The sequence below is a fragment of the Macaca fascicularis genome, chromosome 8, assembly GCF_037993035.2.
Source record: "Macaca fascicularis isolate 582-1 chromosome 8, T2T-MFA8v1.1".
Taxonomy (NCBI): Eukaryota; Metazoa; Chordata; class Mammalia; order Primates; family Cercopithecidae; genus Macaca; species Macaca fascicularis.
The window spans coordinates 13,080,583-13,102,614 of record NC_088382.1 but is presented as its reverse complement, the minus strand read 5'-3'; the positions used below and the strand labels follow the sequence as shown (position 1 = coordinate 13,102,614).

The window sequence follows — 22,032 nt, the reverse complement described above, 5'->3', positions numbered from 1 at the left end:
ATGTGATGACGCACCCCAAGCCCTAGTCCCACAGCAGCCAGAGACCACCCGCTGCTCATCCCAGGTAAAACAGGCAGAGCTGCCCGAGCCCTCAAAAAGAGGAAGAATTAAGGCAATTCCCGTGATTCCCATGACATACATGACACTCCTCACAGACAGACAGACTTCACTGTGAATGTACAGAGGACGGTGCAGTTCCTAGGTGGGCTGCTTCTTCCATGGATCGGGGAAGAAACCAGATGTTTCCTTGTAGGAGAATCATTTGTACCATGATTAGACAGAAGACAGCAGGTGGCTGATGTTATCAAATCACCAAGCACCTCACGGCTGCTTCTCCAAGGAGGACCTGGAAACTTGCAGCCACCCGTATAAAGGCCGCAGTGTTTACAATGGAGACATGGGTGACTGAGGTCTGGCTTCCTCAGGGAAGCTAAATTTGAACTTTCACCACTGAGGAATTGGTCATTTACAGTCACTCACCCTCAATGCAGAAGAGGGCTCAAGACACTGCACCAGACTTCAACACTCAGGGTTAGCGTCAGGGTTAAATTCACAAGTTTTACAAAATGGATTTACTTGGGATGCCAGAAGAGATGTAGCTTCACAAACACCGTCCCCCCGCCCCCCATAAGTGTTTGCTTAGCCCCTTCACCAGTGGATCTCACCAACAGATGACACATCCACACCTCGTCCATGGCAGCACAGAAAACCACTTGGAAGACCGCCACTCCCACCAAGCTTCCTGGGTTTGGTGTTTAAAATCTGCATCTCATATGTGCACTCCTCATACACTCCTCTGAACATCAGACATTGCGACTGTCATTTCACCCAAAAAGGCTTTAGGAAATGACACGTGGCCCAGACGCCAGAGGATGCCGGCTGTCTTACTCTAGCCTAATTCCTTTGTGCCTGTATGGAGGCTTCAGATACAGCCCGGTCACATTAATGACCGTATGAGAAGCTCAGGGCATAGACGAACTCAGTACTGAATTTTTCCACATTTATCGCCCTTTTGTTTTATCCAGAAGACAGCTGAGAAAAGCTGGGGCAGATCATCTCCTCGAGTGTAATGAATCCAACCACTTCTCTTCACCCCAGGTCACCCCTGTCACATGCTTTTGAGAAACCAGAGCAATTCTGTTCTCTTCACTCTGGGTTCCAAGTACCAAATTCCTCCGTTTTATCAATTAGATTATCAAGCAGCCATTTGTAATCTAGAATGCAATCTGATACAAAATTGAAAGTTAATTTAGGTTGCTGTAATAGTTCCTATTTACATTATAGACAAGGCATGAATGAAAACTAATCTGTTTGTTCATAGGACCAATTTTGTAAACAATCCAATTATTCAAGCAATGCTTGTCTTCAGTCAGATGCAAATTTGCTCATAAAAGATTTTCCAGTAGGAATTTTTAAATCCATGGTCTGTATTTCCTGAGCGTGTCTCTGTACCTCCCTGAGTGCACAGCAGGACTTCCCAGGGCATCCCATCAGCAGGCCCACTGAACAGAGTAAGCCCGCAGCCCCCAGCCCAGGAATCAAGTCCGAGCCCCAGCAGCCGCTCGTCCAGCCGGGGCTTCCTCACCCAGCACAGCACCCAGAGGTCTTCCAGGTTTAATGCCACGTGTGTGGAAAGTAGAGTGCTGGAAGGAGCACAGTGGACATTCCACAAATGCAAATTCCCTCCTGGAACAGCCCAGCAACCCTCTGTACCTCCCTCAAAGTACCCACACCAGGCAGGCGTAGAGAGTCTAATGGGGTGCCTAGGAATCAGCATTTAACATGATTCTGATGAATAAAAAAGTTTGAGAGGTCGGTCAGCGAGAGGCTGCTGTGGCCTCCACACATCTGCAGGCTCTGAAGAGACACAGATTCAGGTAACAGGCCAGACAGGACAAGGATGGGGAGGTGGAGGGCAAATTCCATGGACCACCAACCACCCCACCATCCCCACTGAGACTCTGTGATTTAAGGAGAGACAAAGCCAGGGAGAAAAGATGCCCGCACCACGCGAGGGACTGAGATTTCACCTGAAGTGCGCAACATGTGTCTGAGGGCCAAGGTTGGGCAAGCCGAGAGCACAAAACGGGGTTCACAGGCCCAGAGGTGGCCCCCAGACCCCGCGCAGATCTCCCAAGCACTGCCTGTGTCTCCTGCCTGATTTCCTGCCCCCCTTCTACTGTGTTGGTTTCTCAGCTGCCCCTGAAACGCACGACCTCCGCCCCCCCACCACACCCCCCTCTCTACAAGTTTGGTGGACTGAAAACAGCAGAGGGTGTAAGAGCTGGGCTCTGGGGCCAACGTCCTGCCTGAGACATTAGTTCCACCCCACTTAGCTGTGATGTGAGCCCCTGAGAGTTCTCAAATGTGAGATGGGAAGGTAACTGAATCCACGTCCCAGAGCGGCTGTGGAGACTGAGATCACATGTGGCCACACCTCGGCATCCAGCACACGTGGGACCCCAGCTGTGTTGCCCCTGATGGGAATCCCTCTATGCCCCCTCTGCCACCAGAGCGAACTCCCAGCAGTAGCTGTGGAGGGTACGTCCTCTATTCCCACTCCACTCACCTCCCATCGCTCCAGTCAGTGAACTGCCACGCAGCGGCCACCAGCAAATCTGGCCCCATTGGATAACCGGCCACCACCCCTCCCCCACACTTTGGGGCGTCTTCCACTTGCGGTTGCGAAGGGGGCCCAGAAACCGCCCTCAAGGGCGCTCACCTGTTCCTTATTGCACGTAATTACCTGCGACGCAGGACCACCAGCAAACCCGGCTCCACCGTCCAGGCTCCGGTGGATAACTGAACCCCACCCCATCCCCCACCTTGGGGCGTCTACCACTTGCGGTTGCGAAGGGGGCCCAGAAACCACCCTCAAGGGTGCTCGCCTGTTTCTTATTGCATGTAATGACCTGCCACGGAGGACCACCAGCAAACCTGGCTCCACCATCCAGGTTCTGGTGGGTAACTGCCCCCCCCTCCCCCGCTTCTTCCTGGGGTGTCTGGGAGGCTCAGAAACTGCCCTCCAAGGGCACTCATCTGTTCTTTATTGCACTAATACCTCGTTTACAGAAATCCACTTTGACTTCCAGCACTGCAGGTGTGACAATTTAGGAATCCTGCTTGCTTGCAAGCTCCAAGAACTTGAGGTCACGTCCACCTCACCAGCATCCCAGAGATCCAGCACTGTCCCATTCTGTGTTTAAAATTCCAAAATACGCTTTCAAAATGCTATTGGCATTTGGTTTGCACATAAAATGCTAAAAACCTTCAACTGAAACAAGTATCTTCAATAGTTTGATTCAATCCTAACATGTGAGTTACACATCTGCCAAGTTGTAAAACCTCATGCATTTATAACACTATGTATGGTCAAATAGTTCATTAATGTAAATTACAAGAATCTCTAAGAAACAGGTTTTTTTCTGGCATTAGATGACCAAAGGAAAACTGGGTTCTGGCTGGCTTGCGGGCCTGTAGGGGCAGCCATATCTGCTGACACAACCAAGCTCCTTCCCACTGACGTGGCCTCATCCCAGGCCCCTCACCCGCATCTCCGCAGGCCCCTGGAGGAGCAAGCTGACCTGCCTACATTTCTCAAATGCACAGCTGTTGCTCATGCTGCAGATGGAACTCAAGGCACGAGCAGGCCACCACGCTAAAAATACCACACAGCGTCCACGCCAGGTGACGGTGGTTTTCACTCCATCCCAAAGCCCCATGTATGAGTTTACAGCCGTGACTACTAAATGGAATTTTAGACCCTCAAGACATACTTTGCTTTTATGCAACAAAGTTAAAAGACTATCACTCAGATATAGGCTCTGAAACTGTGGAATAATTATTTGGGAACAGAGCCTCTGCCACATCAGGATAAGTACTTGGGACGACACCCCGTGACCTCAGTCCACAGAAACCCATCCAGACCAGAGGCCTCCCGCACTTCTCTGGAATTTCTGTGGATTTCTGTAAACGAGGTATTAGTGCAATAAGGAACAGATGAGTGCCCTTGGAGGGCAGTTTCTGAGCCTCCCAGCCACACGGCCACATTCAGGCTGAAGCCGCCCCACCTGCAGAAACACTGTCCCTCGCCGAGGTGTGCCTGGCTTCTCCCTTTTTCCAGAACTCAACAAAACCTGAAAGGACAGGTCTGTGTAGAAAAACAAACTACTTGCGATTCCTCTTCCCAGTTCAGGCTACAGGAAGCTCATTTCAGCCCTCACCGTGTTCTGACTGTGGCTTGGTTCCCATAAGAAATAAAGTCAGAATTCTAGTCCCTGTCTCCTGGGCGGTGTGGCAGGCATACATACCTTCATTTATATGAGGAAAGGCGTGGCGAGCCCCCTTCCTTCACTAAAACTGCACAGTTCCCTGAACCCTGATGTCATCCCCCTCACACCACTGTGAACACCTGGACAGAGCACATTTCAATAAGTGCACATTTGTGGGCTAGTTTTCTATTTCTCCACTAAATCACCCCTAATTTAGCGCCCTAAACACTGACTTATTTTCTCACATTTCTGGAAGCTGGAGTCCAAAACAGGTCCTACCAGCTAACGTTGAGGTGTCGGCAGGGCTGGCTCTGGGGAAGCGACCGTCTCCTTTCCTCCCACAGCCTCTAGAGGCTTCCGCATCCCCTGGTCCATAGGGCACCCACTGTCTTCAGGACCCACAGGGGCCCTGGCAGAAATATCAGGAACCCGGTCTCCAGTGCTAGGGCCAAGCCTCCCACACCCTCCCAGCTCCTCATGCACGCCCGAGCAAGCTAATATAGATTCCACTTTAACTAGTGTCACCTGTGTAAGTGCCCAGCTGTGAAATGGTTAGTCTTGCCCACACAGACCCCGGGAATAAACTCACAGGCCATGGACCACTCCACAAGCAATGAGTGACCACCTGCTCGGGGACCTCCATGGCCCAACAGAGCCCTCCGGTGCCTCCCTATGGGCTCAGGGACCAGCAGCCGGGGTCTGCAGCGCCAGAGGGCCCTGGATAAAAAAGACAGCTCCCATATCAGGAGGCATCTGCCCACGGTTGGGTTCCTGGTACTTTAAATAGCCCAGGTGGACAAGCCGCGCTGCGTGCAACTCCATCACCAGAATAACGACTGCACGTGGCGAGTGCATGGGTGGCCACCCCTCAGCCCAGCTGGCCGCACTAAGCACATCACCGCCGTGACACCCAATCAGACTCAGCTGCTGGCACAGTCCAGGCATCGGCCCCCCAAGAACATTCTGGATCACAATTCACAGTAGTGATTGCAATCAGGGCCACACGTGGCTGAATGTATTTACAAGAGGACGCCGCAGCCGATCTGGCTGGACTGAGAGCATTTCCCACTGTACATTCTTACAACATCATTTTATTTGCACTTTATTAAATTTTTATGGCTTTTTTCTGCCTATCTACTTTATGGGAGTGTTTCTTGTTCTTATGACTGCAGTGATACTGCGAGCTACAACTATCAATGTGTAAAATTAAACATTTCACAAGCAAGCAGCCAGAGGTACCTAACCCGGAGGCCTGTTTTCTTCTCTAAGCCAAACCTACATTGGACTCAAAGAAAACGGCACACGGAGAGGGGCTGTATCTCCAGTGCCCATTCCTAGGGGGCCTCCTGGGGAGCAGATATGGAGGAAGAAGCCCTGGGCTACTGCACTGTCCTACTAAAGAAAAGTGCATTTGGGTAAATGTAAGCACCAGACTTAAGAGATTAAGCAAACCATGAAAAGAAACCACTAACCACAGCTTCTCCAAAACAGAACTAAACTCCCTTTAGTTTGAATTGGAAAAGCAGAAGTGATGATCAGGATACAAAAAAAAAATGACAAAATATCTGAACACAGGAGAATAAACAAGGGCCACTGTCTCTTCCTCTGTCAGTGGGAGCCTCGCATCGAAGCTGGATTTAGAAGGTTATTACTTTGGACTGAAAGTTATCTCCAACCCTAGTTAGTAAGCAAGTGGAGCAGAACGCTTCAATTATTTCAAGGTTTAGTGGTAAAGCTCTGCAACCCTCAAAACCATTTTAATCGGTGTGAATTTTAAAGTGACTCAATCTGTTGGCTGGTGTATCTAATGGCTTAACCACGGGATCATGTTGGAAAATTCTTCCAATTGCTTTTGTTTTTCCTACTGAAGATGGATTTGAACATTCTCGCAGTTTGCAGTTGGCTGGTTCTGATGTTTGGTCCTGAGGAGGCCCAAGTACCCAGAGAGGAAGAATCTGAAACCTCAAGACACTCGAGTGCTGTCTGGGGAGATGGAGACCCCAACCCCAGGGCCACTGATGGACTCAGCACGGGTGCAGGGCCGCCTGACGCAAGGGCCACATACTTGCCGCTTACAAAACAACATAAGCACACACCCTCAGGTGTGCACACATGCTCTGTACACGCTCACGTCTGTCCATGCCAATACCAGCACACACCCCCAGGTGTGCACACATGTTCTGTACATGCTCACGTCTGTCCGTGCCAATACCAACACACAACACCCGGGTGTGCACACACGCTCTGTACACATCTGTCTCCGCCAACACCAGCACACACCCCCAGGGGTGCACACACGCTCTGTACATGCTCACATCTGTCCATGCCAACAACAGCACACACCCCCGAGGGGTGCACACACGCTCTGTACACATCTGTCCCCACCAACACCAGCACACACCCCCAGGGGTGCACACACGCTCTGCACATACTCATGTCTGTCCCTGCAGCCTGAGTCAAACAGTCACAGAGAGGCAGAGGAGGAGGAGGAAGGACGCGATGGGCACTGAGGTCCTGGGCTGGTTCCCCTCCCTACCTCAGGAGAGACGCCTCATGTGATCCTGCCGTCACCCACCCTTCCACCTCCATCCTCTGTCCTCCCACATGGATCGGGAGGACGCCCACTGCACAGAGCTGTGATGAGCATGAACAGAAGATGGCAGGAGCTCATGCCAAGGTGCTGAGCACAGGGTCTATAGAGTGCTTCTTTCTGCTGTGGCTGACATCCTCAAACAAGAGGCTGACATGGCTTCCAGAGAGAAAGTCACTCGCTGAGAAACTGAAACGTGTGACCTAGGAGCCTGTGAAGGTCTAAGAACAAACCAACAAACCAAACAGTTTTGTTTGTTTTTCAAACACCATAGCCTGTTTTTTTCTTTCTTTTTTTTTTTTTTTAATGCTCTACCTTGGGTATCATTTAGTTTAATTTCAAAGTAAGTCCAATAAATACACAAAATCACAGGACTGAACATGGAGCATTGTTTCACTTCATGTCCTCCAGCCTTTAGGACACATTAAGGAAAGACATGATTCCAGGATTCCCATTAGAAAGATTGCCCTGAGGCACCTGCTGGGACAGCCAAATTGCAGCTGTTGATGCTGCCCCCAAGCTGCTTGGATGAAGAAGAAGATTCCGGAGGTCTCTTCTCTTCTGTCCCTCACCCAGAAGAGAAGGTAAGGGGAGAAAGGTGAGAGAAGACAGGAAGAAGGAGGAGGGAGGGGGGGAGAGAGGAGGGGAGAGGTAGGGAGACGGGGGGGGGCGCAGGGGGAGAGAGGAGGGGGAGGGAGGGAGAGGGGAGGGGGGAGGGAGGAAAAGAGGAAGGGAGAGGGAGGGAGGAGGGGCATGTTCCATCCACCAAGACAGCTGCACTGCAGAGAGAATGGAGGGTGTGTTGCCTCTCAGGACAGCAAGTTCATGCTGTTTATAACTGTTAGCATAAACAGTGACCAGCTGAGGACAGACTTGGCTTCCATGGAATTCACAGATTCCAGTCATTAAAAATCCCTTCTGAGTTTTCATCTGGAAAACTTTGCAAATGTATTTAGGGACAAGAGGCAGAAGATGAAGCCAACACAATTGGGCTCAAACCGCCATCCTTTTCCTTCTCTCTGAATCCAGGACCCGCCCTGAGCCCCTGAGTGTGAGGACCCGGAGCTGCCCAGCCCAAGGGCGCGGCCCCTGACCAGAGGAGGGAGCTGCACAGGGGGGAGCCCAGCACGTGGATGGCAGGATCTGTGCTATCTCAGTCCCAGGGTCCCAAGCAGAGAAGGTCTGGGGTTCCCAGCTGAAGCTTTGCTGTCTCCTCTGTCACCAAAGTCCAGAAGGACTGAGTGGGACCAACGCCGGACCTGCCGGTTCCTCGGTGGCTGCCAATGTGGCCCTCAGGTTGCGGGTGAGACCCTCTAGGGGAGCCCAGACAGCAGCGAGAATCACAGGCAGGAGTGCTCCAGGGGCCCCAAAACACAAGTGCAGCCTGAGGAAGGCAGTGCCCGCTCACATCCCCGTCCAGGCTTGTGTGCCACACTTGAGAGGCACACGGCACCAGAATATGGTGCTTTAAGTGGCTTTGTGGGGTGTAGGAACACAAAGTGGGGCCTCGAGTGGCTCAGAAGTCACTCCCACCAGCCCGCGGGGACCCGGGCGGCCCCTCTGGACGTGGCTGGTCTCTCCAGGGCAGGCTCCAAAGTCCCGCGGAGGAGGTGAGCGTAGGTCTTGCTCTGACCTGAGGAAGGCCCCTGACAAGTATCCTGAACATGCAGCCACACAGCTGACTGACTCATCTGAAGGGACCTGCTGAGCCATGAGCCAGGGATGGCTGGAGAGAACTCGACTAACACACGATCCCTGCCCAGGCGCCCACGTGGGGCTCCCACGAGAAAACTACGGAAGCTGTGAAGACGGAGGTGTGCATGGGGCTGGGAGAACCCAGGGAGGAGCCGCAATGGGGACAGGGAGGGACAGAGGGCTGGGCCCCACAAGCAAACGAGGGAGGCCCTCAGTGCCATGAAGACCCCCTGCACCCACCGCTGCAGGCCTGGCTGGCAGCACGACCTTGCCTGCGGGGGCCCAGGAGCACGTGTGTTTGGCAGGAGCTGCCCTCCTGGAGCCGCACTATGGGTACCATCATTTTACAGGCAGGTACCTGATATCAATGATGACAATCAACCATGCCACCCTGAATTACAGCCATGTCCTCAGCGGGTCACTATTTACGCTGACAATTACAAAGAGCTTGAACTCGCTGTTCCAAGAGGCAACAAGCCCTTCATTATCACGGCAGCAAGCCTCTGTGCGGCCCTCCGCCTCCGCCGCTTCCCGTCGGGGCAACCTGAAGTCCCATGACGGTGACTCAGAGCCAGCCCAGTAGCTTCAGTGCAGGAAAAATCACAAAATCTCAAACACATCCTAAACATGGGCAGCTGGTAGGAGCTGATTCCTAAATTAAACCTGTTCGGAGGCTTTCTGGGCTAGCACAGCTCTGATCACAGGCTTGCGCTTTCTGCTCCCTGTGAAGGGCTGGGCTCTGCCATTCTGCAGGCTCCGCTAGGTGGAGTCCGCCCTGTGGCCTCGGTGGCCTGTGCCAGACAGTGTGACCGTCGCCCGCAGTGAACACTCGGCACAGCAGAGCAGGCTTGGGGAAGAACAGAAAGTGACCTCTAAGCCTGCAGAAGACGCTAAGCCACGCATGGCCTCACGCGCACTGTGTGTCAACCACGGCCTAAGCAGGAAACAGTTCTTAATAGTTCCAGTAAATGCAAAGGCCGCCCTGGAAAACTGCGTGAACCTTTCTGACTCACAGGTGGAGAGCCACTGCCTGACACACAAAGGTAAAGAATTAACCTGAAACTGCATATTATAAAACTTATTTTGAAATGATGGTACTTAATTTAAAAGACTCCCAAAGAATACTGCATTAGAAAGTGACAGAGTGAAACTGTGAGGCTGACCACAGGAGTCCCTGGAAATTTCACCAAATGTTGTGTCAAAACTGGGAAACAGAAGAACCGCACCTGACGAAACATTCGATTAATCACTCGAGTCCTCCCCACATGCGAAGCTATGTTAAAAAGTGTTCCCAGAAGGTAAAGTGAGCAGGAGGGCTGTGAACACACAAAGAAAGAGCCACTTCATCCATGGACCATGACAAAAGAAACGCTAACGAGTGCCGACGACACGCTGGAGTCCAGGACTCCGGGCGCAGCTGTGAAGGTGACACTCAGGGTCCCACTGTCCAGATGAAAAGCCAGGGTGGAAACACCAGGGAGCCTGTCTCAGGGTGCGGAGCCAGTGAACGGTGGTTCATACTGGGCCAATCCCAGCTGCCAGGCTTTGGGACTCCTGGGGACAGAATCCTGTTGACTTCACTCTGGGGTGCGAGAGGTGGCAGCATCCCCCAAAGGCACCTGGAGAAGTGGTGTTACCCTCCATCCCCTGTCCCCCGCGCTACCCTCCGTCCCCTGTCCCCAGGTTGCTCACCATCCTCCTCACCTCCAGGCACCTCTTCCTGTCCTCCCTCATTTTCCTGTTCACCCAGAGCACGTCACATGACTCTTCCCTTTTCAAGAGGCTCAGCTGCACCCAGAGGCATTCCAGAATATTCGGGACGGGACACACGCCCTGGGGAAATGCCAGGACAGGGCCAGAAGGGCCTGAGACCCTCTCACTGTTGCCCAGGAAGGATGGAACAGCCCACCATCATGCTGCTTGTCAGGCAGGATGAAAACTTCTGTGTCCAAAATGTTCTTTTCACTAGAACTGTTCAGACCATTCGTGAACGAATCAGTTAAATACCAACAAGGGCTATTCCCACTTATTCTCTGGCTACAGTTTTCCACCCATCAGCAACCACACTCCTAGGACTTATCCCTAACGAAGTATCAGTGCCTTGTACCTTTTAGGAAAACCTCTTTCTCTCCAGCTTTGTCTTCCTTCCACAAAAGGTGCCTCTGACTGCCTCACTCGCCGTACCAGCATTTCACTTGGCTACAGAGGAAAATCTGCATGGGGCTCAGAGGTGGGTGGTCCCCGCATGGGCAGCAGCTCTGTGACATCCTCTGAGGAGCCTGGCCCAGGTCTGCCCCACAGGCCAAGACTCTGGCTTCTGGCACTTGGGCCCCCAAAGCTGCTTTCCCTCCAGGCATCATGCCCCAGGCAAGACGGCCAGACAAGGGCTCAGGGCTGCTGTGGGTCAAGAAAGCCTCCCGACACCTCCCACTCCAGGACCCCCCATCAGCATCCCAGCATCTGGACCTGTGTCACCAGCCGCTCCGCCGTACAAGAGAATTGGATTTTCAGCTGGGTGTGCTGCTTCCCTAAACAAAGTAGGGTGTTGTTACTGAGGAAAAAGGAAAAAGCTGGCATCTTCTTGGCAACCCCGTGACATCCAGCCACCGGTTTTCACCACCCCAGAGATGTCCACCCAGGGCAGATAGTGTCTTCAACCAAGCGTCACTGACCCAGAAGTGCAGTAATTAGTACACTTTCACCAGAGTCACCCACTCCTTCACCTTTACACCCAAGAAAAACATGTTTGCCAGGCAAATTAGATGTCTGGGAGGTGTAAGGAAACCCCAAGCCTGCTTTAAGCCTCAGACTTTTGAGACAGTTGAGGGCCGTGCACACAAGAGCAAGGCTGCACCCGAAAGCTCTGCTCCTGCCGGACGTCATGGAAAGACTGCACGGCTCAGCCACATGGACCCTTCCAGGACTTCACCAGAGGGACCTCCGTGGCACACACAACGACATGCACTTTGTTCAGCCTCGAACAGACCACGCCCTCGTTCCAGGGTCGGTGATCCACCTCCTGCCATCACCTCACCGAGGGTCTGCGTCTGCCTCTGTCATAACTTTGCTGTTTTACCCGGGTACTAAAATGCAACATCGGAATGTTTAAAGGTCTTTAAGTACCAACATTCTGGGTGCAGTTCTTGGCACTTTAATGTGGTCACTCGATGCAGGCCTCACAATTCTGAGGTAGCTCATACCTTTCCTACCTAACCAAGGAAGAAACAGAGGCATGGAAGGTCTAGCTCCAAAGGAGCAGGATAGTATTCAAACCAGTGATCTTCGTCACATGCTGACCTACCTCTCAGGCTGAGATAAGGTTCAAAATTAACTAGGTAGAACAGTGTTCCATAAATCAGCTGGAAATGGTCCTTGTGGATGGGCCTGTGGTTATTCCCTGAAGAACAAGACCATTCGCCCAAAAATCCACCTGTGTCACACTCAAATGTTTACATATCCAATTATTTTTAAAATACTCCAATCAAGCATGTTTACAGCCATTTAGAGCCATATAGATTGTCTGCTTTGCTGACAATCAACCCAAGACCTCTGTCAGCAAAGGACATGGTGCCAGGTCCAGAGAAGGTGGGACAGAGACACAAACAGGAACCGCTCCGTCCCTGGGAGCCTCGCTCTGATGGGCCCGCGAGGACATGTCACAGACCACGGGGCACAGGCAGACGGCAGGCCAGGAGAAGGGGCTGCGCTGCCGGGAGGCAGTGCTTTGAGCTCTAATGGATGGAACCTGCTAACCAGCGAAGGTGGAGAGAGGGCGCCCGTCTGAGAGGATGAAGAGGCAGCAAAGCACAGCTGGCCTCGGGGAACCGGAAGCCACAGAGATATCAGGCTGGGTGCTGCTATCTGCCGGCCACTGGCTGGGGGACTGTACTGGGCCTGGAGGGACATCCCTGACACTCTCCACTGGATGTCAGGGGCACCCCCAGCCCTAGGTGAGAACCACGGATCCCATGGTGAATGAGGCCAGCCTGTGGGAAGTGGGGCTGGGACAGCTCTGCACAGCTTAATACGAAAGTTGGGTTCTATTTTGTAGGGCTTTGGTGATGCCAATGGCTGGTCAGTGCTGTCCGTCAGGAAGTGATTTGATGACAGATTAGAGAAGGGGCTGCCAAGGCCAGCGGGGCACTCGCTGCCTGGGTCCAAGGAAAAGGAAATGAAGGCTGGCGATGTGACAGTGTCGGGGAACACAGAGGGAAGGAACTGGTGGAGACACAGGGCTGGCCCTGCCCAGGGCTACGAGCAGGTACCCGGGGGTCGTCCTATTAATTCTTCTCAGGGCACCAAGAGGCAGCTGTGAGGATCCCTCTCCTGAGGACAGAACTGCTCCAGAACCACACAGCGAGGATCCACAGAAGCAAGATCCAGGCCAGCTCCACAGCGGGCGATCTTGACCCCTCACCCGTGGTCCTTAGACAGGGATCAGAGCCCCCTGGACACACAGACGCTCCCAGGAACTGCAGGAAGGGGAAGCAGAAGCCCCGGACCAGAGGCAGGACCCAGGGATTCTGCCCTCCAGGTCACATGGGGACCAGCCACTGCACAGGTGGACACACGGTGCTTTAACCTGCGCTGGGGAAAGGAGCCCTCGCTCTCAGGGTGGAGACCGCAGCTCGATCGGGCCGGCCTCCCTGCTGGGCACAGCCTGAGCCACAGGACCAAGGCCAGAGAGGATTACCAAGGTTCACCTGGCCCAGCTTCCAGCAGCCCCCAACTAGGCCACTACCCTCACCTGAACAGCCCGGTCCATCACCAAGCCCCACCCTCTTCTGCCAGCCCTGCCCCCACAAGGCCCCGCCTCTCGCATGCAAGCCCCGCCCCCAAGGCCTAGCTTGCCTGCAGCCCCGCCCCACTGGCTCCACCCCATCTCCTGCAAGCCCCATCCTCAAAGCCCAGCTCACCTGCATCCCCACCTACTAGGCTTCACTCCTCACCTGCAAAGAGCCACCCCTCACTAAGCTCCTCCCATCACTTGCACAGCCCCGCCCAACATAGCACGCCCTTCTAGAAACCCTAGACACACTAGGGTTTCTGCCGCCAAACCTGATGATTCTCTGAGTGTGAGCACGAAGACTCAGTGTCCTGATCTGTTCAGTCAGGTTTTGCCATCAAATAGTTTGCTCTAAACTTCTGCAGAATCTTTCAGTTTTCTGAGCCATTTGGGTTTCAAAATTATAACGAAGAAATTGTGGACCTATACTTACTTGGGTTTATATTAAAATGGATTCATTTGTTTTTTGTTTTGTTATTTGCTTAAACCTTTTCCTTTTTTTTTTTTTTTTTTTTTTAGTATAGTAACTAAAAATGACAACACTTCACATATTTGGCCAGCTGTTGGCTCTGTGCTATGCTTGATGTTGTAGCAAATGTAAAAGATAAACAGCTTACTGTCTAGAAAGACTGATGCGGCTGTGACTGGAGGCACATGGTGGATGCCATGCAGAGGGCCAAGGACGAGGGCGGGAGGAGGAGTGGGAGCTGCTGCTGCTGGGGGGAGAGAGAAGAGCTGGAGAGGGTGGTGTGAGAAAGCAGCTGCCTCTGGGCAGGGCTCCAGCAAGGGAGCCAGGGAAGTGACTAGGGGGTTCCAGGCAATGTCCAGGCATGGGTGTCCTGACAACAGACTTAGTGCCTTTGTGAATCTTGCAAAGGCCGGGCAGACACCTGGGTTTATAGTACTGGCTACTATTAATAAGGGCCTCACCCAGAGTGGTAGATTCTTCTCCTTTATTTTTCAAATTGTATAGAAATGTACTTATTTTTGAGACTGGGACTCACCCTGTCACCCAGGCTGGAGTGCGGTGGCATGATCTTGGCTCACTGCACCCTCAAACTCCTGGGCTCAAGCGATCCTCTCACCTCAGTCTCCCAAGTAACTGGGACAAGGTGCCACCACGCCTGGCTCATTTTGTGTGTGTGTGTGTGTGTAGGTGTAGGTGTAGGTGTAGGTGGAAACTTTGTTGTCTAGGCTGGTCTCATCTCCTGAGTTCAAGTAATCCTATTGTCTTGTGTATTAGTCTAATCTCACACTGCTATGAAGAAATAGCCAAGACTGGGTAATTTATAATGAATGAGCTAAAAAGTAAGGAAGTTTAATTGACTCACAGTTCTGCATGGCTGGGGAGGCCTCAGGAAACTTACAATCATGGTGGAAGGCACCTCTTCACAGGGTGGTGTGGAAGAGAATGACAAGTGAAGGGAGAAGCCCCTTATAAAACCATCAGATCTCATGAGAACATACTCACTGTCATGAGAATAACATGGGGGAACCGCCCTCATGATTCAGTTACCTCCTACCAGGTCCCTCCTACAACATGTGGAGATTATGGGAACTACAATTCAAGATGAGATTTGGGTGGGGATGTGGCCAAACCATATCACCTTGGCCTTCCAAAGTGCTGGGATTAAAGGTGTGAGCCACTGTGTCCAGCCATAGAAACTTATGATAAGTCACGTTTCTTGTTTGAGAAATAGCTACCATGAATGCTATTATTAAAGCTATATATTATTAGAAAGCAGACATCTCACTGTATCTGCTGATTTTAAATGCATTGATCATCTGATACAAAGTACGGGCCGGGCGCGGTGGCTCAAGCCTGTAATCCCAGCACTTTGGGAAGCCGAGGCGGGCGGATCACAAGGTCAGGAGATCGAGACCACAGTGAAACCCCGTCTCTACTAAAAAAAATACAAAAAAATTAGCCGGGCGCGGTGGCGGGCGCCTGTAGTCCCAGCTACTCAGGAGGCTGAGGCAGGAGAATGGCCTAAACCCGGGAGGCGGAGCTTGCAGTGAGCCGAGATCGCGCCACTGCACTCCAGCCTGGGCAACAGCGTGAGACTCCGTCTCAAAAAAAAAAAAAAAACAAAGTACGGTAAGCTTGGAAACAAGTAATTTAACAGCGGTAGATAATGCAGGTCGTAGTGGGCCGCTTTATGCATGACTGTTGGATGGCAGGCTCCCTAGATTGGGCTGAGGAGACCCGAGGTCTCACCTCTGCCAGTGACTTGCTGTGTGTGCTTGGCCAGGTGACTCATGGCACCTGGACGGAGGGAGTGGCAAGTGCTGTGGTGATCACAGGGACGTGGTATGTGATTGCGGGAGAGGGCTGGGCCGGCTGGCCTGACTGGAAGAGAAGACAGTTTCTTTCATACCAAAGAGTATGGACACTTACCAGGAGGCTTGCCTAAGGTAGGAGAAGATCTTCCACCCTGCCCCAGGAGTGGGGAGTCTCATCTTTTTGGGGGGCATTTCTATCCTCCCAGCCCCTCCAGCTGTTCTGGAAGCCCCAGCTTAGTGCTTACAGCTACCACCGAGAATCCATCCCAAACTAGGAGAAGCAAAGACTGATCCTGGACCCTCTCCCCGCTGTCGCCGGCTAGCCCACTCCAGCATTGCCCGTCCTGCAGGCCCGTGCTTCGCACTACAGGAGATTATATGCACAGAAACAGGAGGCACACAGCCGATGTTGGAAGGGGTGCTGTGTTACTGAGGTGCAGTACACAAAAGCAGGAGGCACTCAGCAGGTGTTGGAAAGGGTGCTGTGTTACTTAGGTGCAGCACAGTACCGTGGGAAGGGCAGACACCAGGGCGAATCCTGGCTCTGATTCGGGCAGCTTGTTTCATCACCCTGAGCCTCAGTTGTTTCATCTGTAAATGAGGATGAGAATACCTCCGTCACAGGATTCTATGTGACATGATTAGAAAATGCCTAGCCAAAAAAGAATAAAAAATTAAAAAATAAAAAAATGGAAAATACCTAGCCAGTAATAAGCACTCAAAAATATACATATATATACACACATTCTCATTTGCCTTCTTTAGGTCTTTCTTTCCTTGTTTGTAGGATAAGGGACTTGGACAGGATGGTTCTGTTCTCTCCAGCTCTGAAATACTGGCTTCCCGGCATCATCTAATTTCAGGCAGAAAAGCCAGTTTTCTCAGTGTGTCGAAGATCACCATTTCACAGGCTATTTCGTCTACGTTTAACTGCTCGTGTTTTTCTGGTTAACTCAGGTGACATCTGTTCCCGAGCCGTTCCTGATGGCCATGAAGCTCAGCCACGATGACACAAGAGCCAGGTATTTACACCTGGCCAGAGAAGACAGGAATAATCTGTTCAGGTATGTCGTGCATTTTAAGAACATGGTTTTGAAAGTTTTATTTAAATCAAGGATGTCCAATCTTTTGGCTTCCCTGTGCCACATTAGGAGAACAACTGTCTTAGGCCACACACTAAATACACTAACACTAAGGACAGTTGATGAGCTAAAAAAAAAAATAAATAAATAGAGGACCTCAATGTTTTAAGAAAGTGTAGGGATTGTGTTGGGATGCATTCCAAGCCATCCTGAGCATGCGGACTGCAGGCTGTGGGTTAGACTAGCTTGGTTTAAAGCACTGACTGTATGTTACGTGGTTTAAATATCATCTCACTAGTATTTTTATTGACAGAGCATCTTGAAAAATAAGGAAAAGCTTACACGGACTTACAATCTCATCAAAATACAATGTTATAGTCTGAATCAATGATTTACATTAGAGTTGGGAAACCCTGTGTTGGAGGATTGTGGTGTCAGAATGATAACTTCTAGTAGCCTGAGGTGATGATGCATCTGGGAACTGTGTCCGCAGCACTAAGATGAACGTTTTGTATTCTAGTCATTCTCCTTCCCTAGCGTTCTGTTCCTCCCCATTCCTGGCCTTCTGTTCCTTATTCGTCCCCCTTCCCTGGCGTGCCGTTCCTTCTTCCCTAGCGTGCAGTTCAGCACCACTCCCATGGACAGCACCGGTGTTCCTCACATTCTTGAGCATACCGTCCTTTGTGGGTCTCGGAAATATCCGTGCAGAGACCCTTTCTTCAAAATGTTGAACCGGCCCCTCTCCACGTTCATGAACGCCTTCACAGGTAAGACCAGCATCCTGAACGGAAAACCGTGTTTGCGTTTGCCAGGCGCACCCACTGGAATTCAGTTAGTTTCTGAGAAGGGATGACAGGAGTGGGCAATTCATGTTCTAGAAAAAGTTTTACCTCTCTCTACTTGAAGGACGTTAGAAATTTCATTCTTCAGGAAAGCCACATGGTAGCGAGATTATAAAAACTGGCATTTGAATAAAACGTACGTGAACTTTTCCTAGAAAGGTTCAAAACAATTTTCTCTTGGGGATATCATTACAATGCCAGGCCTCCAGAGTTACCACTAACATTGATGTTTGACTTTTAGTAAGACTGACGCTAGTGGATAGGGTGACGATGAACAGTGCACTCTGTGAAGGAGTGACATCGAAGAGCAAGTTAAATCCACGCTCTTACAGAATGAGGTCATCTTTGTAGACGTGTGAAAGTCTCTGGAGACACTTGAGAGAGTTTAGATGTTCGCTGAAGAAAGCCCTGGTGCCCGTCCAGTGCAGATCCTGAGACGGGATGGGAAAGCCGGCACTCAGGGTGATGAGCTGGGACAGCTGCTGAGGTCGGAGGCCAGAGCATGGAGCCACTGCCCCATCTCAAGAATAGCTACAATTTACTGTCCTAGTACAAAGGGGAAATGAGGCTTGAGATTCAATAATTTTAGTAGAAATCTGTTAAATTTTACAATTTCACTTTTCCTTTGTACCCAGCTAGTGATTATACTCTGGATCCATTTTCCACACAAAATCCCAAGGATTTTCAGAATCTCCTCTCAGTGTATTTGGATGCCACCTTTTTCCCAGGTTTACGTGAGCTGGATTTCTGGTATGTCATGAGTGATTAACTAGTTGATACAGACTTTAGTATTTGAGTCACTGTTAGCTTATAATTATTTGTCCTCAGGCAGGAAGGATGGCGGCTGGAACATGAGAACTCCAGCGACCCCCAGATGCCCTTGGTCTTTAAAGGAGTCATCTTTAATGAGATGAAGGGAGGGTTTCTAAGTTTTCTTTTTTATGTTGTGTTCAGCTTACCTTACCCATGTACCGTATCATGATATGGACACATCTGAAAGATGGTTGCTTTTTCTTCAATATTCTCATTATAGGTGACATGTTCTTGGATTAGCTGGGGTCAGTGCTGTGAGCAGAAGCCAGGGGGTAGCAGGGCCAGGCTGCTGTTCTTCCCAGCAGGTCTCAGACCATGTCTGATGACCCCCGTGTATGATCTGCAGTAAGAGAAATGCTATTTTCATACCACTATCAACACATTGTCTTTTTCACTCATTCTTGCCCAGGTACATGGTGTACTTTCTAGAGGCTGCGTGGTGAGGTGTGTGACACACAGCAAGCTGGATACAGAGCAGATGGGGGAGTCCAGCTTCACCTCTGAGCCAGACACTACAGAGATTTGCAAAAAAGGCAACACAGCATCACTCTAAGTAGTCGGTTTTTTACTTTGTTATGAGAAGTATTTTTCAAACATATTTATATTAACATGTAATGATGGCTTACCTTAATGCATAAGTATTTTTAATACTTTAATTTTTAATCAACTTTAATTTAGAATATAGAAAAATTATATAAACACACACAGGTACCTACACAGGCAAAAAAAAGCCCACATAATCAAAAGCTGTTTGGGTCCTCATTAAAACCCATTTGTGCCTAGTGTTCCATTATTGGAATCCTAAGCTTGTGGGAGTTATTTATATCCTACAGCTCAAGGTCATTGCCAAAGTCTGATTTTTACAAAAAAACTTGCAACCTCAGGAATAAATGGGTTAATTTTTCAGAGTGTAAAGGAATCTTGAGACCATTTTGGATTAAGAGCTGCTGTCCTGGGCCAGTGTCTTCATGTCCCCTTGTGACTTTGACAACCTGCCTGTGCTGGTGTCCCTGAGGCTCATGGGTGGCCTGCTCTCTGATTTCCGTAGCCCCCCTCAGCTGGTGAACTATTTCTTACCTTTTCATTCTCAATTTGGTGGTCTTTTCTTCCAAGGAGTCTTCTTGAAACTCAAATTGGGGTGACTGCTTCTCCCCACTTCCCTCGTGGCTGGAAGGCAGACCTGATGATCCCTCCGATTTACAGCCCTCGGCTATGCGTTGTTGCAACACACATCAAAATGTCCATTGTTCTCAATCCTTGGGTCCTGTGCGTGGGTGATGAGTGATTGAATACAGTGTTAAACAATGCCTGCAGGGGTGTCTTTTGTTTGTTTGTTTGTTTACCATTAGAAGAGTTTTATTTGCAAAGTATTACAGGCATATGCACCAGAATATGATCAATTGGCCATATTGTAAGTAATGTAGCATGTGTGTATTATTTTATATGTACATATTCTTATTTATTTACTTCACATTTCAAGACAGACAATGAGAGGATATTCTCCCAGCACCTTCAAAACAGACTTCTTCCCCACCACATGTACTCAGTGGTCTCTGGGGGTGACCCAATGTGCATCCCGGAGCTTACGTGGGAGCAGCTGAAGCAATTTCATGCCACTCACGATCACCCAAGCAATGCTAGGTAATATTTTGTTGGAAAAGTTTGATGGTGGATTGTGAAAAGTTGACTTGTTTGTATTCTTACATTTTCATGACATGGCTTCTCTCACAGTTAGCGATGCTTAAGAAATATCTAAGTGTAGGTAAGATTCTTGGCCTAAGTTTGCCTATCTTACTTGGACATTGATTTTGGACATTTACAATGATAGCCTTCAGTGGGCTCAGCATGGTGGTTACAAACACGGTGTTTAGAGAAGCCCAGAGAAGGGTCCTGGCCCCCAGCTTCTTGCCTCACTTCCAGCTTTGTTGCATGGAGAGTGGGGGTGCATGGATGGTGCCCACCCCGACCCAGGGTGTGTGAAGCTTCGAGCCTGTCCTTGGCATGGAGAAGTGCTCTTCCGATAGTGGATGCAGTCACAGAACCTTAATTACATCCTCACTTTCTGATACATCGCTTGTTTCTTATGTCACTAATATAAGGTCATTATCATAATAATATAGTTATATGTTTTATATAAAATACTAATAATTTCCATATAAATGCTAATGTAAAAACGTATTTCCAAGATTATTTTACATAAAAAGAATTATGAAAACTTTCAAGCATACAGAAAAGTAGACTAGGATAATGAGCCCCTAAACACTTATCACATAATAGATATCCTTTTCCTTGTGAAGTTTTTGGAAGTAAATTATAAACGTCATCATTTACTCCTAAATATTTGAATTTATGACCCTAAAACATGAAGATTATTTCTTACATGAGCTAATGCCATTTTCAGTTTTAATAGAATAAAACATACTTTCTTAAAACTGCCTATTTCTTATTCCATATTCAAATTTTCTAGTTGGCCTCAAAGTGTTTGTGGCACAGGGTCCCACAGATCACAGCTGCTCAGCCCGGGTCTCTCCCGGGCCCCCTCTCAGACGCCAGAGGAGTGTGCAGGCCGGGTTTCCTCCGGGCGCTCTCACTTTCCAGGTGTCCTGGCTGCTCCTGTGTGGTGTTGGGTGCCATGTTCCTGTGTTTCCTGAGAACTGGAACTTAGATCCAAAGACTTAGTTTGAGTCAGGCTGTGCCTTTTCAGGCAGAGTCCCTCGTGGGGAGTTCTGCATAGATGGCCACATTCTACCTTCGTGTGAGGCCTGCTTGCCTCCACTGGGGGTCTCACGCCAGCGGGGTGCATGCTGAGAGTCGGCCACTGTCTTGTGAAGATCTGCCTTCTCCCTTCAACCACGGAGCAGCTGGTGCACTTGAGTTTCTGGTGTCCTGTGATAATGAGTTCCTCATCAACCTATTAATGGTTTTCATATTCATTGAGGATTATTGCCTGAATCATTTATTAAAGTTTGTGAAGTTTTCAAATTCTGTAATTCTTCATTCGTTTGCTGGACTTCTTCAAAGAAGAGCTCCACATCAGCTGGGGCTGTCGGGTTATCTTGAAATATGGTTCTGTGGAAAAGGCAGGGGCGGCTGCTCTCCCTGGGAAGTCCAGTTTGAGGAGGAGTTAGGGTGGTGCGGGAGCTACCTCTAATGATGACAGAAGAGGCTGTCTTTTTTTTTTTTTTTTTTTTTAAAGACAGGGTCTGGTTCTGTCCCCAAGGCTGGAGTACAGTGGCATGGTCTTAGCTTATTGCAGCCTCAGCCTCCTGAGCCACCTCAGCCTCCTGAGTAGCTGGGACTACAGGTGTGCACTACCATGCCCAGCTAGTGCTTATATTTTTTTGTAGAGACAGAGTCTCACCATGGTGCCCAGGCTGGTCTCGATCTCCTGAGTTCAAACAATCTGCCCACCTTGACCTCCCAAAGTGCTGGGATTACAGGTGTAAGCCACTGCGCCCACCATGGGGAAGAGAGTTCTTTCTTTTCTTCTTCCCCCCCCCCCGCCCAGTCTTTTGTTTTGTTTTTTAGTACCCCGTGACCTCACAGAAATATTTCTGTATATGTACATATTTGAGACTATGTGATCAGATGGAATTAATTTTATGTCCACATTTGCCCCAGCTGTTGGCCCGTTTTGGTCTCACTTCTTTGGTTTCTACACCCCGACTCC

At 50.0% G+C, this 22,032-nt stretch overlaps 1 protein-coding gene and 1 long non-coding RNA gene across 2 annotated transcripts in view; one reads left to right on the top strand and one right to left on the bottom strand.

Annotated features, from left to right (window-relative positions):
* Nucleotides 1–9,406: 9,406 nt before the first annotated feature.
* LOC135964626 (presequence protease, mitochondrial-like) lies at nucleotides 9,407–18,605 on the top strand. The gene is made up of 2 exons (XM_065518800.2): nucleotides 9,407–16,689; nucleotides 17,323–18,605. Exons 1-2 carry the CDS (start codon nucleotides 16,610–16,612, stop codon nucleotides 17,558–17,560), a joined length of 318 nt encoding a protein of 105 aa, XP_065374872.1. The 5' UTR covers nucleotides 9,407–16,609; the 3' UTR covers nucleotides 17,561–18,605.
* LOC135964627 (uncharacterized) overlaps nucleotides 16,702–22,032 on the bottom strand; it is a 24,130-nt gene continuing 18,799 nt past the window's right edge. The window contains exons 2-3 of the long non-coding RNA XR_010577131.2: nucleotides 19,440–19,626; nucleotides 16,702–18,702 (exon numbers count right to left, since the gene is read on the bottom strand). This is a non-coding gene — a long non-coding RNA (uncharacterized lncRNA). The remainder of the gene's footprint in view (nucleotides 18,703–19,439; nucleotides 19,627–22,032) is intronic.